This window comes from Vanellus vanellus (genome assembly GCF_965231255.1).
Source record: "Vanellus vanellus genome assembly, chromosome: 5".
NCBI lineage: Eukaryota > Metazoa > Chordata > Aves > Charadriiformes > Charadriidae > Vanellus > Vanellus vanellus.
The window spans coordinates 22,826,542-22,843,807 of NC_138910.1; the positions used below are offsets into that span (position 1 = coordinate 22,826,542).

Sequence of the window (17,266 nt, forward strand, 5' to 3'; positions counted from 1 at the left end):
AAGAGAACAGGGAAAAACTCGGGTCTACCTCTGTACCTCCTTCTCTCCATGTCAGCTCTGGAAAAAGCAGGTTTAAAAAAAACACCCCTGTGAATTACACTTGGGATTCACACAGCATGCACTTGTGTACAGCCAAGGTTAAGGCTTCTGAGAAGTGCTGGTTGTACAAATGCTACCAGGCAGTGAGAGAGAACTGAAGTATGTTTGTAAAATGCCTGTCTCCAGTTTGTCATGTGCTAGAACTATATGCTCTATGCTGAAAAGTCACTCCAGTATGTTTCTGTTTAATATTTATTACATATTTTGGAGAAGATCTTAAAAAAAAAAAATTAAATCAGTTCGTTTTTAGGGACTATATTTTAAAATACAGCCTGCTAAGCAACCTGTTGAAGCAAAATTGAATAATGTTTTATTGTCCTTGTACTGCTGTACTTCTGCATTATTATTTGTGTTGTTCAGGAAACAGAAAACAAATGATGTTCTTCAGATTCTGGTGGCTTTTGTGGATACTTGAACACCATGAGTTTTTAGCAGAAAATCTCAAGGAAGAAAAAAGATATGGATTGAGAAGACCAAAACCTAAACACAGTCTGTCAAATACTGTAGAAAAATATCCCAGCCCAAGTGATCAAGGTGAATATTATCAATTTGAAACAGGTGTGGGTTTTTTCCCCAATTAATTTATTTGGATTCTGGACTACATGGCTAACTTGCTCTCTAAGACATTGCTTATAATCAGCCAGGCTTGCTTCATCCTACATTTTCACATGCCTTATTTTTGCATTTTACCTTTTTACTCCCATCTTTTCCCTCACCTTTTGTAATTTCAGAAAAGGAGAATACTTCTGGTCTTTTTATGATATGGCTGATAGCCTGTTACTGTCACTACAACAATAATAGCCCATATAACTCTATTTTTATAGAAGTAATACCATCAGTAGTTCAGAAAATCAGTACTCTGCAGATCCTGCTTTTGGAAACTTTTATGTTACCAGATATGAGTGTCAGTAGCAGGGACAAATCACATTCCAGTGTCTTATTCAGTAAGACTCATTTTCTTATAGATGACTCCTACCTTCCCATTCCTCATCCTGGTAGGATATTCAGTGAAATACCAGGCAAGAGGACAGAATGAAGGCGTAAAACCACAACAACATTCCTCATTTCATACTACATGACATCACCTTACCTTCAGTTTCTTATTCCTTGGGGCATCTCTTCTGGAGCAAATTCCTCAGCCTCTATATGCTCTGTCTTCATGAGGGTCTCACACTTGTGATCACAGATGTTTTCAAAATTTTCTGTAATTGCACTCCCACTTTTGAATTCTAAAATACATGTAAGGGTTAAGGGTAGAATGAGATTTATTATGAAATCAGTCCACTTACCTACCTACCTATTTATTCTAGATGAAGACTGCATTCTGGAAATTGCTTTTTTACTGGACAGCTCCGAAAGTGCTAAGGACTATAATCATGAACAGCAGAAAATATTTGTACTGGAAACAGTAGACAGAATGAAAAGTCTGCAGCTTAGTTCTGGACGTACCCTTAGCTGGAGGATGGCCTTACTTCAGTACAGCAGCACTGTTTTCATAGAGCAAACTTTCCATGACTGGAAAGGTCCTGAAGCATTCAAATCCCACATTGTTCCCATCACCTACATAGGTCATGGCACCTACACAACTTATGCTATAACTAACCTCACACAACTCTACATGACGGAAGGGACTCCGGGTAGTGTGAAAGTAGCCATACTCTTCACCGATGGAGTGGACCATCCAAGAAACCCAGACATTTTTGCAGCTACAGCTGATGCTAAACACCAAGGAATTATATTTTTCACAATGGGAATGACCAGAATGGCTGAGGAGGTTAGCAATGCTGCCAAGCTCCGGCTCCTGGCCAGCGTCCCAGCATCCAGGTTCGTTTTCAACCTTCAGGAGAAAGAAACCGTGGAGAAGGTTCTCAAAGAACTGGTATGTATGAGAAAGAATTTGAAATAGCTATAGGAACACACATAAAAAATGGTCTTATTTCCAATATTTTGAAATGCTTAAGCTATTGAAGAAACCTGTACTTTTTACATGTTAAAGCGGCCCACTTATTTAGAAGACCACTGTGCCAAAGTACAGGTTTCCTTTCTCTCCCCACCATTCAGACCTTGCCAGCCAAAATATTTGAAGTTGGAAACTGAATTAGACTTAGAGACCTGTTGTGAAGTTATTTTTCCTCATAAGAAAGGTATTTTAAACCTCCTTTCTTAAAAAAACAACCAATTTTTGACATCCTAGTGCTTTCTTCTGTAGCAAGTAGGAATGTGACATTGCCTTGTATACCAAAAAAGATGCAACTCTTGCAGAAGTGAAAATAAATTTGTAGAACTTAATGGAGATATGTCAATTTAGATAAAATCTGAACTTGGCCATAGATGTCTTTAAATTTCCATGAAAAACCTACCACATAATCAAGAGGAAATGTCTAAACTGAAGTTTTGCTTGGGTGCCTCTTTTCTGCACATGAACTTAATTTATAAAAAAACATTCCCTGCCCAGTATGGAGAATAGAGCCATCGTCTACCCTATAAATCTGGTGACACAAGCTGTGGATGAAGTCCTGATCTGAGCACGCACAGAGATATAAAATAGAAATATAAATAACAACCAGGAGACTTCTGCAGTGAAACTGACTCATCTGTCTGTCCTTCACTTTGACAGCCTGCCACTCTGCATTGGTTTTCCTGCATATCACTCTTCCCATCTTCTCTGGTATTGCCATTGCTTTCTGTATCAGAGCAACCACCTCTCAAGTGACTAAACACACTTTTATTTTACCAAACAGGCAGCTATCCTCAGGTGACTTCTTTTGAGAACACAGCTGCTATCTGGTTTAAATAATGAGTTTGGCATAATTATATGTGCATACATGTGGATTTTAGAGATGTGTATTGCATTGCTGCTCATCAACACATTTATGTCCTCTCAAGAGACTACATAAGTTGTGAAAAGTGGGAGGAATGCGTTGTATGTGGGTGTTTCAGCTGTGGAGACCTTCTAAAAAATAACAGAGCTAGTTTTATGATGATAAATTCATGTGATCCTTGTCAAAATCAAATCTTTTTTTAGGCGTTCTTACTGTTCTCATTTTGTGTGAGCCTAACAATACGCACAGAAGAGCTTCCAATTTTCTCAAGTGTAGAGCATGTATCATTCACTCAACTAGAGAGCTACTGCTATCAGCACTTTGGAAACAGTGTAGTTTCTGGGTGCATTGTTCCCATATACCCATATTTCCATATAGGTAACTGTTGGTTTAGGTCTGTTTACCATCGTAATTTTAGCAAATTATGGCTGGACAAGGAGAGTCCAGTGATTTGTGCAGTCAACAATCTATACTAGGAATTGAAAGTATTTAAATGTTTTTTTAGAATTGAGAGATTGCTAGAATGTTTCTCAGAAATTAAAGCTTAATTCATGTTAGTTAATATGTTAATTGCATAATTTAATTAACTAGCTGCTGAAGCAATTTATTTTAACATCTTTCAGTGTCTTTCCTGTAGAGCTGGATTATGACTTAAAGTTTCTAATGTTGTTTTGAATATCTGTCTTTACAGAAAGATCTGTCTGAGGAAGAGGTAAGTTGTGGGTTTTTTTCCTGTACAGAACTACTGCTTAATATAGACAGTTACAATTATATGGAAACATAATTCCAGGAAAGTGATAGCTCAGGAAGTTGGTTAAATATTGAGTCTAATGGGATTGCCTTCAAGTCAAACATGCTTTTGTATTTGCAGGACAGAGCTTTAGTTTGCTATCCTAATGTAATTTACTTTCCCTCCTTATTTTCAAAGTTCAAAAAGAACAATGTGTGAGTATTCACTTTAGCAAGAATTTGCTAGTACGTCTCAGCACGTTATCCAACAGAAAACTCAGTGGATAAGAAAACAGACACAGAGCGGAATGTGATGCAGTTCTAGCCCTTAATGCTCTGTCTATGTAACAGAGTCAAAAAAAGGCAAGGAACACGAACAGTGCCCCACCGTTGCACTTTTCCAGTTTGTCCACACTGTGTCACTCTGACTGCAGGCATTGGTAGGTCTAGCTGCCATTTTGAGGGGAATAAAGTTAGCTTTCCTTTTAAAGATGTTATTCCTACTTAAGGTACAGTTATCTCAGGCAAAGATGTTTTCTTAACCCATTGTTTTGGCTATCTCTGCAATGACTAGTAATCAAAACAAACCTAAAATCATAGATGCAGCATACCAATAAACTGACCTTGTGAGGAGTTTGGAGGTAAAACTGTTATCGAGGTAACGGATAGTTCGGGACTAGGAATACAGATTTTTGGATGTAGTGTAGAAGGCCACATTCCTGATGAGTGGCAAACGGACAGTTAAAAGATTTCTGTAAAACATGTAAATGTAACTGGCTTCTGGTCATTACTGGTATAGTCAGAGTAGCCATACAGTAACTTAAAAGCAACGTTCATGTGTTTTCTCTCCCTTCTATTAAAACGTGCTGATCTGGACTATTTTCATTCAAAGTGTCCCCAGGCTGCCACATGTAACTGTGAGAAGGGGGAAAGAGGCCCTCCTGGCCCTGCTGTAAGTAGCTGTCATTTCTCAAATAACTGATATACAGTATAAATCAAGATTTATTTCATTATTGGATTTTTTTAGGAAATTATTTGAACCCAAATCCTGAGACAACAAAAGTTCAAGGTTCAATACATAGTCCTCCATAGTTACATTGCATGGAAATGTCACACCAGTAAGGAAATGCACAGAGAGACCTGTGAATGCCATGAGACACTCGCCTGAAAAAAGAACAGTGTGATGTGGTGAGGCTCTCCTTTTAGCCACAGCAGTTTAAAATGCAGGAAGGAGCAACTTTCCTGTGTGGAACAATAATTCACCTGTTATAATCAGACTGACAGATCAGGTAGATCTAACTAGCCACAAATCAAACATTAATATCTGAAAAGCTCTCTGAAAGCAAGAGAGAGAGCAAGAGGCAGAAGCACAAGGAACAACTGAGACGTGGCTGGTAAAGAGGGTAAAATAGACTGGACTTCTTTCAGAATATTCTTACAACTAGAATCCCTAAGTAAATCTAGGGGATTGCTTTATACAAGGTTTGGTCATCTAAACTGCAGGGTTTATGTTTCAAAAAGAACTCTGAGTTGGTTTTATATTCTATCCCTAACATTGAACTAATTCACCATAGCACGTTATGGCCCTTGCTCACGACAAACGGGCAATGTCAGAATTTGAAACAGAACCCAAGATCTGCCCATCCTCATCCTTTTGACCTGAACATACTGTACATATACAAATAAACATACACACCGGTTTTATCCTGCACAGTACAGCACACTTTAATTGAAAATGTAGCCTCTTGTGTGCAAACAGTAGTTTTGTTTGCGTTATTATTCAATATCTTTACCTGGAGAGTACAAGTACCTCTTAAACAAAAGCATCCACCACAAAGAGTTCAAAAGAAAACAAAACAACCACTTGGCAAGCTGGGTAGCTGCAAAAACATCTGATCACCTCTCTTCTTCTTTTGTTTACAACAAAGACAAAAGAGAAAAATGGCTGCCTGTTGAGTTGGTCCTACTGCTCCCAGAAATTCAAATTCAAGGTTATGGTAAATGCAGAGATTTTTAAAAATAAACCTATAGGAAGCAAATATCCTAAATATGTAGTGAAAAAATATATTTATATTGAAAATTAAAATTATTTGACTAACATATGTTATAAGAATTTTACTTTGTTGTTTCCAGGGTAAAAAGGGTCGCACTGGGGATGATGGAGCTCCCGGCCTAAAAGGGGCAAAGGTGATGTGATTTTTCAGATTTAGGAGAAAGATTTGGTACTTCAATAATATGGAAAGACTATCCTAATAGTACTCATGTACTTTCCACCTGTGGATTTCTTAAACTTCATCTACGCCGTTTTGCTGTAGTAAAGACTAAGATTCTTTATAAATTAAAATATTGTATTTAACATATAAAATCATCAGAGTGTAAAAAGAAAGAGCTGGTATGCTTCTTGTATGACATTGAGATATCTACTCAGATAATAAGCACAATACTATCTTATCTTGATGTTGGATTATTCATAGGGGGAGCCAGGTCTCAATGGAATCCCAGGACGAGATGGAATAGAGGTAAAAAAAGATATTTTTTTTCCCTTCTTTTCCAATGAGCAGTGTTCCTTCAAGGCAGAACACCAGTATTTTTTTTTCTTTTTTTTTTTAAATTATAATAGCAAATTTCAGTTCTGGCTTACCAGCTAATGATTCATTAACTCTAGAAGAACTGAAAACATTATCATTGCTTAAAGAAAGGGAATAATTCCTAAAAAGCGTGAAAAGCTATGAATCTAAGAACACTACAGAAATTGACATTCTGCCTGCATCTTAATGTATCAGTTTAAATTTTTCATTTGGCAAATAAAGGATCCAGGGTGTAGCAGCAATGAAAAAGCTGATGAAATACATAGAAGACATAACTGTAGGACCAGCCTCTTAGTGCTTAACTCTGAATTCATTCACATATGAATCACTCTACTTTATATTTTCTTATTTATTCAGTACATCCTTTTTAATTAGTGATTTTTTTCTGGCTTTCTTCCTTTAGTATGTTTTTCACTAAGATGGAAATATGACCTCTAGTTGATCTGCTTTTACATCATCAAAACCCCAGTCTAAAATGACACTTTCATAAGATTTGTTCACATATACAACAGCATCTATGATGACCAGTAGGTGCAGTATTTAGAGTCATATTGCCATGTTTATCAGAGATCACCTTTTCTACCTAATTGTTCATTATAACCTGAAATGCTGCTTTTCTAGAGAGAGTAGAATGTTAATAATGTCAATATGGGTTATATATCCTCACAACCTGCTTTGCTTTTTTATTTTCCCAGGGGAAATCTGGATATAAAGGAGAGAAGGTAGTACTTTTAGTCAGAACTTCTGCTTACATATAGATATTTGATGCTATTATTATTTATTATGTATAGTGCCATATTTCTTATAAATACTAGCAATGAACAATAACAACATCTTAGCAGCTGCTGCACAAGCAGCTGTGTCCCTTCCCGACAAACTTACAGAACAATTGCTATCATATGTCATTAACAGAATATCATTTAGGTTTTCAACTAAAGCACCCAAAGAATAAGGATGATATGCTCAACATACCTCATAAATATTTATTCCCGTTTCTTTCCAGGGTGAACGAGGTGAATGTGGAATCCCAGGGATAAAAGGAGACAGAGTAAGTATCCACAAAGTTGTTAGGCTTTCAGGAAACACAGTTAAAATATTGAAAAACTACACTTCCCTGAATAACAACCATGGTAACAGTTTTAAGGTAAATATTAATTCTAAGGCTGAGGGAAATCAACAACTGACAGTTTTAAGAAATGAAATGAGCAAGGATACCATTTTCAGTAACTTTCTCAGCTCCTTCTATATTTTCATGTGATTACTCTTAAGGCCCAGGCCTAAGCCTGTTTATAACAATGGTAAAACTTGACTTTAACAGAAGCAGAAAGGTTGAAGTAGTAAGCAAAGGGAACAAGAGGTGAAAATGAAATCAAGGTTTCTGACACTGATATTCAAGATTTGGTGTATAATTGCTGTGAATATTTTAAATGAAACAAACAGAGTTTAATCCTGGATTACTGGTCCTCAATAATTAACTCCGTTCATTCTTACCCTGTATTATGATTACCACAGTACATTTTTTAAATGTTTATTCAATACTTGCTGGCTGCAGAGCTTCTCTTGATTTATTTTTTTTTATTTTAATGTAAAGATATCTAATAAGATACCTTAGTAAAAAGTTATCTAAAAGTGTTTTTGAACAAATCAAAATACATATAAATGTATTTTTTTTTCACTTGCCTTTCAGGGTCCTGAAGGTCCAGTAGGTCCCAGAGGAACAAGAGGGCTACAGGTAAAAAAAAAAAAAAAACCAACAATCAAACAAACAACAACAACAACAACAAAAAACACAAACAAACAAACAAACAAACAAACAAAAAACACAAAACCCCACCTACAAAAACAATAATCCTGGTTCCCTAGGATTCAAAGCTCTGAAATAATATACCACAATCATCATGAGTCACTTTGAGTCACTGAGTTCAAGGCATCCAAAATCTATTTTCTTACAACAGCGAAATTAACAAGAATTTGGAGGAGCAGTCTAGACAAATAAATCATCCTTATAATTAATTCTGTCTCAAAGACCACAGCAAATACAGTTCCATAAAAAACAAAATCACTCATTTCCCCTTTAGTGTCTTAACTATTTCATTATCTCGCAGAAACACATAGAAACACTTTAGTCTCTTTTCATCCCAATACTCTTGGACTGAAGGCCAAGAATCTTAGCCCATGGTAGATGTTTCAGTAAATCTTGACTACAGATTACCTTTAATTGTATTCAAATAAAGGGAGCACCAAATTCTCTCCCCAATTACCAGACACAGCTCCAACTGAGTTGAGTAGCCTAATCTATATGTGCATCAGAATGCAAAGTTTCAGTTCTAAAATGTTTGTAACTTATGTTTTTGTGCAGACTACAGCAAATCAGAGATTGTTTTTCAAGCTGCCACTGTTCTGAAAGCTTGACAAACCTCACTAAAACCACTCCTGTTTTAATAGGGTCCACAAGGACAAAATGGAGATCAAGGGCCTGAAGGCCTGCAAGGATCAAAGGCAAGAACTGCATTATTTTTTCTCTTTCTTAATGTTAAAAGGTATTAATACAGCCTCACAACAATAATGCTTTTATCCTTATACACCATACCTTTCTTGTAGGGGATGCAGTTGAATGTGACATTCCTAGCAAATCATATACTCTTTGTATTCTACAGAGTTCCTAAGGGAGGTCTTCATTTACTCCTTGTATTGGATTCAGGTCCAAATCACACTCCAATCTTTTCTCACAGTTAAAATATCACAGAATATTACTCAGCAGCAGTGTAGCATTGCATTTCTTCAGTTTTCAATTTAAAACTATTTTTTCCCAAAGTGACAAGCAGGAATTCTGTTTGGGAACTCAATAAACCTCTTCTCTTGAAACTGTACGTTCTCAAGAAGAATTCTATAGCTCAAAATTAGTAGTCCCACTGTTTATTGATGCTCAGCAGAAGATACCCGAAAGTCACGAGGATTAGTGCAATTCAGGACACACACTTGCAATGGGCCCTCTGCAGGTAGGCCACAGAAATCACCCAGTGCTTCACTGCAAGATCCAGTCCCCTCTGTAAACATAAAATATTTTTGGTTTGTTTGTTTGAAAAACGTCTGATTTACATTTATTAAATCCTTCAGATTTGCTGGGTTTACTTCTTACTTACCCTATTGTAAATTCCAGGTATGCCAGCAGAGATTATTTCATTCTGTGGTTCTGTGATGACTCAATATCTTTATCCTAGTAGTTTAATGGAAGATGCAAATATCACTGGGTATTATAGGCAATTATGAGAACTGTTTTAACTTCATTAAGAGAGACCACAGTTACACTTTCCTTCTCAGAAAAACCTTAAACTGAGTAATTCAGCCAATGCTAATGGGTTCTTCAGCTACTGAAATGAATATTGTTGTGGAGAAAAACTTGAACATTAAGTTTATAAAGGACATTATCTCTTTTGAGATCTCTCTTGATATCTCATTTGCACCACATTTAGAACGCCTGCTGGACAACAGTGAGGCATAGAGCAGTTGGGTGTCAAAACTTTTATATGCCATATGAAATGAAATATTTTTCCTTTTGTTTAATCTGGTATCACTTTGTACAGGAAATATCAACGCTATTAATAAAGGGAATTTTGAAGCATTGAAAGGGTGAACAGATGAAGTACTGTGTAAGACAATTGCAATGGGCTGAAATTCAGGATATACAAAAAATGAAGTTACAAAATGAATTAAACTGATTTCCCTAGCTACCAATTTATAAGCAGAATTGTTTCTTTTTGCATTCTTTAAAAAGGGTGAAAGAGGCCTCCCTGGGCCACCTGGCTTGCCTGGAGAGACTGGAATAGGACTGCCAGGCCCAAAGGTACAAGCATCTCTCATCTTCTATATTATGTGTATAGTAGGATAAGAACAAAGACCAAGACAGCTGAGATAATATACTTGCTGGTACATGAGAAACTTCCAGCCCCCAAATGCTGGTTTTATGATACTGGAAAGGTATTTTGTATGTTGATCAAAACTGTTTGGAAAAAAAAAAGTACATTTTAAGTAGGTACTTCAAAGGACTTTTTTACAGTAGTTCTTATGCTTGACATAACTAAATCCAAGCAGTGTATGGCCGAGTAAAAATGCATATGTAGTCTTAAACAAAAATCATCCTGTGAAAAACAGGCATGTTGCTTTGGATGACTAGCATAAAGAAAACAGAAACACTATGACAGAAATACTGACTTCTTGGCAAAGAACAAGAAGTGATAAATAATGTATTAATTAGGCATATGATGGGAATAATTAACCATTTAGATTCAACACTGTCTTCTATCAAATGCAGAATTGAGGCTGTCCCCTAATGCTGTGAAACTGCACCAGTTCAATCCCTGTTGGGCTTTGCATGACGTACGACTCTCAGGACACTCAGATTTTCTCTGTCATTCCTGTATTCTCCTACATCAAGTATTTCACACACAGAATGTCTGATGAGTTGTTATATGCCACACACATACAAATACCTAAATCAGGCATTTTCAAAATACATCTTTGTTTGAAGGGCGACACCGGTTTGACAGGAAGACCAGGCCCTGTTGGCCCACCCGGAGTTGGTGAGCCAGGACTGACGGTATGTCTATTTTTTATTTGGTGAGAGGGAAGCAAGACAGAAAGGAAAAATTCTCAGTGCTTCCCTGTTAAAAGGGATATATGTATGTTAAATGATACTCTTTTCTTTCTTCCACTAGTTCTCACTCTCGTACATACTACATTGTCTGACTTTCATTTCCGTTGATAAACAGGAAATTTTTCCAATTCCTTAACTTTTCTAATTATCTTAGTCTCCAAAACAATGAAAAAAAAAAAACACCTTATGCAAAAGCACATAAATATTTAAATAAATCTGTCCCTTGATAGATTCAAATCCACACGTGGTGACTTCGACGCTGACTGCTTTTCAGTATCATTAGAACGTTAACACCAGCATGGCTTTGAGAGAGAGACTCCATTTCAACCACTGTAGTATTAGAAACAGTCATATCTAAACAACCTCAATAAAGACATTCAGATTGCATAAGTGGTCCCAGGTAACAATTTCACCAGTATTACCTTTACTGGAGATAACAGAGGGACAAACAAACAAAAAAAAATCTGTCTTTCAGAATTTATAGCAGGTTTAGCTCTGAAGTCTCTTCCTTCTTTTCTTTCCCTTCCTCCTCCTGGTAGCTGTAAACTCAACCTCTTTGTGGTAATTCAGAAAATCAGTACATCAATTTTATGGTTGTTTTTTTTTCAAAAGTGTCAAACAGAACCTTTTACTGAGCCATTTACAATACAGCAGACTCAAATTCATTTCTCATCACCTGAATGAAAGACCCCTAGTACAACCACAAGGGAAATTTTGTGCAGTTTTTTCATAAGTAGCTTTTCCCCATTGACAAGGAAAGATTTGTTATAATCATTTCAAGAAAGGTGCTCTCATGATAAACAGAAAGATGGTTTGGTAGCTGAACCAGCTGATCTCAAACTTGCTTGACAATACACTACTGGAGGGGAGTGAGTTCTCATTGTGAGGAGCCCAAAGAAAAGAGCATTACTAATAAGGCCAGTGGTGACAGTCAGTCAAAGTGGGGCAGTAATGCTTCCCGAGTCTCTTCAATAACAGCGTAGAGAAAAGAGCCACTTTGTGGGGGAAGAGGTGCTTGTGATGTTCATCTTTGTTAGCCACAACAGCTGTACTGGTATAACAAGAGATTCTGATTTAAAAAAATGTACCAAAAGTGTTTTTAAAATTTAAAGTATATTTTCTTCAAAAGAGTTTTCTTTTTATGGCTGAATGCAGTGTAATTTTCTTTACCTAAGAGCTAGGCATAATTCTAAAGCTCTGTGCAGAAGAAGCAGAAGCATATTTAGGCTATGCAGAGCCAAATCTACCAGCATTCTGTGATGTGTGTGTAATCTCAAGGAATAAATCAGAGAAAAAAAAAAAAACAATACATGCAGGAAAACACTGTGAAGCAGGCTCAATATACACAGGTTTTGGACTTGCATTTAGTGAAAAGTTTTAGTTGTCTTACTTGCCCCTTGTGCTCCTATCAGATCTGCTTTCAAAAAGAGAAGGGCATGCTATTATTCTCTTCACCAATTACAGTTAAATCTCTCTAAGCTTCATCTTCTTCAGTACTACTCTGCATGGTCTTTAATCTGGTTGTCCCTGTCTCTCATGATTATACTGATACATTAATAAGGATTAGTAACAATTTGTAAACCAAACTAAAGTTTAGGGAGTGAAGATTTCAAAAGTATAAGGAATAGAAATTTCAGCTACATAACCTGTGATTTATAAGTTACCAGAAAAGTAAAAGTGTCTGTCCTGTTATTGCTGCAGGCCAGAATGCTCATCATTTATTCACTGTGAATATTGTATTACTGTATTATTTTTAAGAGGTTATAACTACACCAACATTTAAAGACATGCGTAAAACCAACAATGACATAGAACATGCTGCTGTTGATTTGAGTGATTAATACATATTCTAGGCCATTTTAAACTTATGTTAACAGGGGTCTCAAGGACCACAAGGTGTTCCAGGAGAAAGAGGTTCACCAGGAGAAGGGCTTCCAGGAGCAAAGGTACAGCAGACAAAGGGTTTTAAGACCAGAGCAGCACCATTAAATGAGTGCATACCAAAACAAGTTCACAGCAAATACGGGAATATCTGAGAAAGTAGCTTGTAAATTAATATTAACATTCAGCATCAATTAACCTGATATATTTTCATAGAATTCAGTTGGTCCAAACTTGACTTCTAGGTATAGCTAACCTTTGGGGCCTGTGAAGCTGACATTTAATTCACCTGACACTTGATTTGTGGGATCTAAGCCTGGAAAGAATTCCAGCTTTAATTTTAAAACAGCCTTGAGCATCTGATTTTAAATAAAATATTATAAAAGTGATTCCTAGATGAAAAAATTAGCTTTTTGTTGTTGCTTTTGTCTAAATCCTTACATATAGAGATCTTTGTAGTCACTAAAGATGGGTTTCTAAGCTTCTTAAATACCTCAGCCATTAGCTTATGCATTTTTGCAGAAATCTGAATTCAGTTTGTGGGAAAAGAAAGCTGCTGTTACTAATCTTCAGATCCAGTGGAAGTAATGACAGTAGTAGTTACACCTACATGGATGGACTCACTATACCCGTTACGAGCTCCTTTTGCTGCCCTCTGCAAACCAGCTCCCAGGCCGAGTTGTCACTTTGACCTTTGATTACAGTAACAAAGTGACACAGCTTGTACATGAACTAAATAACTAACTAAATGGTTCACTTACTTTTATGCATGCACCAAAGCAATTTTGGTTGGGAAAACAATAAAAAATTGTTTCACAGATGCAGGCCCCAACTGTTCCTTTACTAAAAATCTCAGGATTCTTACTTAGCACAATACTGTAGTCAGCTAGGTTTAAATTTGACTGCTGCTAGCAACATAATATCTTCAAAAAAACAGTATATATTTTATGATTAATTATACAAATTATCTAACCTCATTGTTGGTGTATTTGCTTAGCAGATCTCATGCATGAAAACAAACAAAAAAGCAATTTGAAGAAAATACATTTAGAAATTACTCCATTGCCACTGAATTACCAATTAATGTGGGAAGAAACACTACAACTAATAAGTAAAGAACAGCAACAATGCGCAGGGGGAACAAGAACAGAAGAATGCATAATCTAACCAAAACTGAGCAGTTGAGATAGGCAGAATAAAATAATCAAAGTGGAATTCTGCCAGCATTATTGGAACTCTTGATTCTATAAAAAATGTACTACTTTTTACTGCCAAGTCTGACCTGGAGCCAAGCATGTATCAACAGAGTCTATACGTATTTCTAATCCTATTTATGGCTGCCAAGTATGTCAGCTGTCTGGTTTTAAACACATTTTAAACAGGCGATTTGTTAATCTAAAGCAAATTTTACAGTTGCTTTCTTTAGAACGTTTTTACTACAAGCTCACAGTTCAGTAAAAAGGAAGATGAAGGCAGGTGTTATAAAGCATCAGGAGTGAAGAATATTATTTTAAACAGAAATCCCCATAATGTATTTCAGTCAAAATTAAAATTATGGAATTTGTTACAAGGGAGAGAAAAGACTTGTCTGGGGCATAACTTTATTGCCTTGGGTTATTCTGTGACAATTTACACAAGCTAACGATCTGTCTCTACATGTTTTAACAGAAGTATGAGAAAGCACAATATTTGTGTCCTTATTACTAACCCCCATTTTCCCCAAGATCCCTGTTTTGAAAATAAACATTTAGAAAGACAATGACATTTACAAATATACTTCTACAACAATACAGTTTGGCCTGGTCTTTATTCTGGCAAAATTCTTAGTGAGAGCCAGATACTCATTGCCACACTTAAATGAGATTAACCCATGAGAAAAATAAACAGAATTCAGCTTTCAGTTAGTCTCATTCATTTAAATCAGTTGTGAGTTTGCTATTGATTTGAGGGGAAGCATGACAGGACCTTAAGCAATCAAGGTGGGCAGAAAGATAAAAAGAAGCTTGTTCAGCTCTTTCATCAGCAATTTCAAACTGCAGAGCAAGCTTATTTGAAAAGATGACCTCTTTGGTATCCTGGAAAACAGATCCAGGAGCTACTTTCTGGTTCTTCTCATTTTGGTTTTCGTGATGACAGAGCAAACAGTGTCTCTAGTTACGTCAGGGAGAACAGTTGTGTGTTTCTACAGTTAACAACATATTATTTTTTCATGCAGGGAGAGCGTGGGTTTGATGGACCAAAAGGCCCTCGTGGACTTCCAGGCACCAGCATAAAAGGTGAAAAGGTGAGCAGTAAATACACTAGGGGATTAACAAAATGCCAATAAATCTACATAATACAGAGAATAAGGGGTTGCTATTCACTACAAAAGGTGTAATGAGGCAAGGAACCCACAATAGGCCCTGGATAATAAGGTTTTTTGTAGAGAGATTTATGCCAAATAAACTCCCAACCTGTTTTAATATCTCTTCATATTAACATAGGAAATTGTATAAAAAGCATCTGATTTTGTGGGAAAGTTAAGGTTTAGAAAGGGGAAAAGAGACTAGCAGTTGTTTGCAACTGAGCCAGCAGGGAATAAATACATATATGAAAGACAAAAGGTCAGATCCCCAGCTTCACTCACTTCAGGAGAGAGTAAATCAACATGTCCTAGCACAGGAGCTGTCCCAGATTGTTTCTGTATCTTTACACAACTAAACAATTGTACTTTGTTTGCCAGGGTGAATTTGGTCCTCCTGGTTTACCTGGGCCAATTGGATTACCTGGAATTGGAATTCAAGGAGAGAAGGTGCAGTTTTCACTTCCCCCTGATCCCAAACTTAAATGTGCAGTAACAGAGAATATTTTATTTTTAATAATTACTTAACTAATCTTTTCAGGGAGTGGAGGGCCCAAAAGGACCACCCGGCTCTAGAGGGCTACCAGGACAGGGACTACCTGGACCAAAGGTTAGGGAATTTTCTGAAGTAAAGGATACTGTGCTGTTTTTACTGTTACGTTTCCCGATTAAGAAATGGTCTGTCTCTATCCTTATTATGCTTGTTGAAGTGCTGAACACCACTCTAAGTATTGACATAGCTGCAGGAAATTATTTTCTTTATTAATATTATTTAACTGTGTAGCAGATCCTACTCCACTGAAAAGCCTTGATAAACCAATGCTGTAGCTATCTATTTAGGTTTTGGAGTGGCTCACCACAGAACTCTTGAGGTACTATGTATCAGACAGTGAACTGCACTTTGTCTGATACGTTTCCATAGAAAGGGTTGTCTGCTTTGAACTTGCAGTTTCATCATAACAGGTGCAGGTGCACTACATCAATTCCAAAAAGTAGTTGCACTTAACACAGAACACCAAAATTGCAATATCATCTTTTAGTCTCGCTGTACTGTTTCCATTCTAGAAAAATACATACATATCTTACAGATTGGCTGCCTCACTGCTGTTCTCACCTGACTTTGTGTATTTACTGTATCTAGCAGTGAAGAATCATCCAAAGTATAATGAAGATTACCTTTGCTGAAGGAAAACTGTCAGAATAATTTAGCCTTGACTGATTCGCAAAATACAGAACTGTTAATGAAAGACATCACCTTTGAAGTGTTTGGAATGGAGATTTAAAGTGATTTTCTGAATGAGGTGATAGATAAAGTTCTGAATGACTGAAGGCTATTAAAGCATAGCATAAAGGAACTAGAGGTGTAAGTGGGTCAAAGGTCCATGCCAGGTAAAGTGTTTTGCAGCATCAGAGATCACGTCTTACATTTTAAGTGATTGTGTGGGGATATGCTTTACCACTGGTAAAAAGAGAAGGGTGAATTGTCTGTGGATGTCAGAGAGACTCCTAAAATATCAGCTGTTTTGGCAGGAAACATTCACAGGGACGTATAATTATAGATTTAAAGCATTAATCATCTCCACAGACAACTTTTTGATGACAACTCAAAACAAACTGCTGATCCCCAGCCTTTGTGACCAAGGGTTGAATACATCATACTAAAGACGATATGATACTAACCTTTCTTTAAATATAAGCCACCAAGAATACACTTTTATATTTTCCCATGATAATGCTGTTAAAAAATAATTTCTACTTAAGGGTGAACAAGGCTTGCCAGGAGAGACTGGAGTGCCAGGAGAAAGAGGTATTGGAGAACCTGGTTCTAAGGTACATTGTTAATAGAGGAGTTATTTAATTTATTCATTTATTCAGATTTGAAATTTGTGTTTCCTGAGTATCCTTTCTGTAGGCACTTAAAAATAGGTTTAGAAATAACAGTTGGGTTCTTAGTCTTCACAAATTTTAACACAGATTCTCATAACCTCTAGAAATGGAAACATTTTATATACACTAGTTCTGTACAAAAGTAGTAAGATTTATTGTGACTGAAAATTTCCATATGCATGGCCCATGCTCAAGTCAGTGTTGAATACAGCTCACCTACAGCTTTGTCCAGAAAACCATACAGACTATTAAGCAGTTGCCAGAA

General features: G+C 36.6%; 1 protein-coding gene across 1 annotated transcript in view; it reads left to right on the forward strand.

Moving 5' to 3' along the window:
* Positions 1–476: 476 nt before the first annotated feature.
* Positions 477–17,266, forward strand: part of LOC309672051 (uncharacterized protein) — a gene marked incomplete at both ends in the record, with an annotated part of 35,792 nt that continues 19,002 nt past the window's right edge. The window contains 17 exons of the mRNA XM_082483456.1: positions 477–633; positions 1,410–1,978; positions 3,613–3,633; positions 4,543–4,602; positions 5,784–5,837; positions 6,125–6,169; positions 6,934–6,960; positions 7,242–7,286; positions 7,926–7,970; positions 8,684–8,737; positions 10,014–10,082; positions 10,767–10,835; positions 12,770–12,838; positions 14,989–15,057; positions 15,496–15,564; positions 15,656–15,724; positions 16,876–16,944. Of these exons, the coding sequence (XP_082339582.1) occupies positions 477–633; positions 1,410–1,978; positions 3,613–3,633; positions 4,543–4,602; positions 5,784–5,837; positions 6,125–6,169; positions 6,934–6,960; positions 7,242–7,286; positions 7,926–7,970; positions 8,684–8,737; positions 10,014–10,082; positions 10,767–10,835; positions 12,770–12,838; positions 14,989–15,057; positions 15,496–15,564; positions 15,656–15,724; positions 16,876–16,944 (1,560 nt within the window). The remainder of the gene's footprint in view (positions 634–1,409; positions 1,979–3,612; positions 3,634–4,542; positions 4,603–5,783; positions 5,838–6,124; positions 6,170–6,933; positions 6,961–7,241; positions 7,287–7,925; positions 7,971–8,683; positions 8,738–10,013; positions 10,083–10,766; positions 10,836–12,769; positions 12,839–14,988; positions 15,058–15,495; positions 15,565–15,655; positions 15,725–16,875; positions 16,945–17,266) is intronic.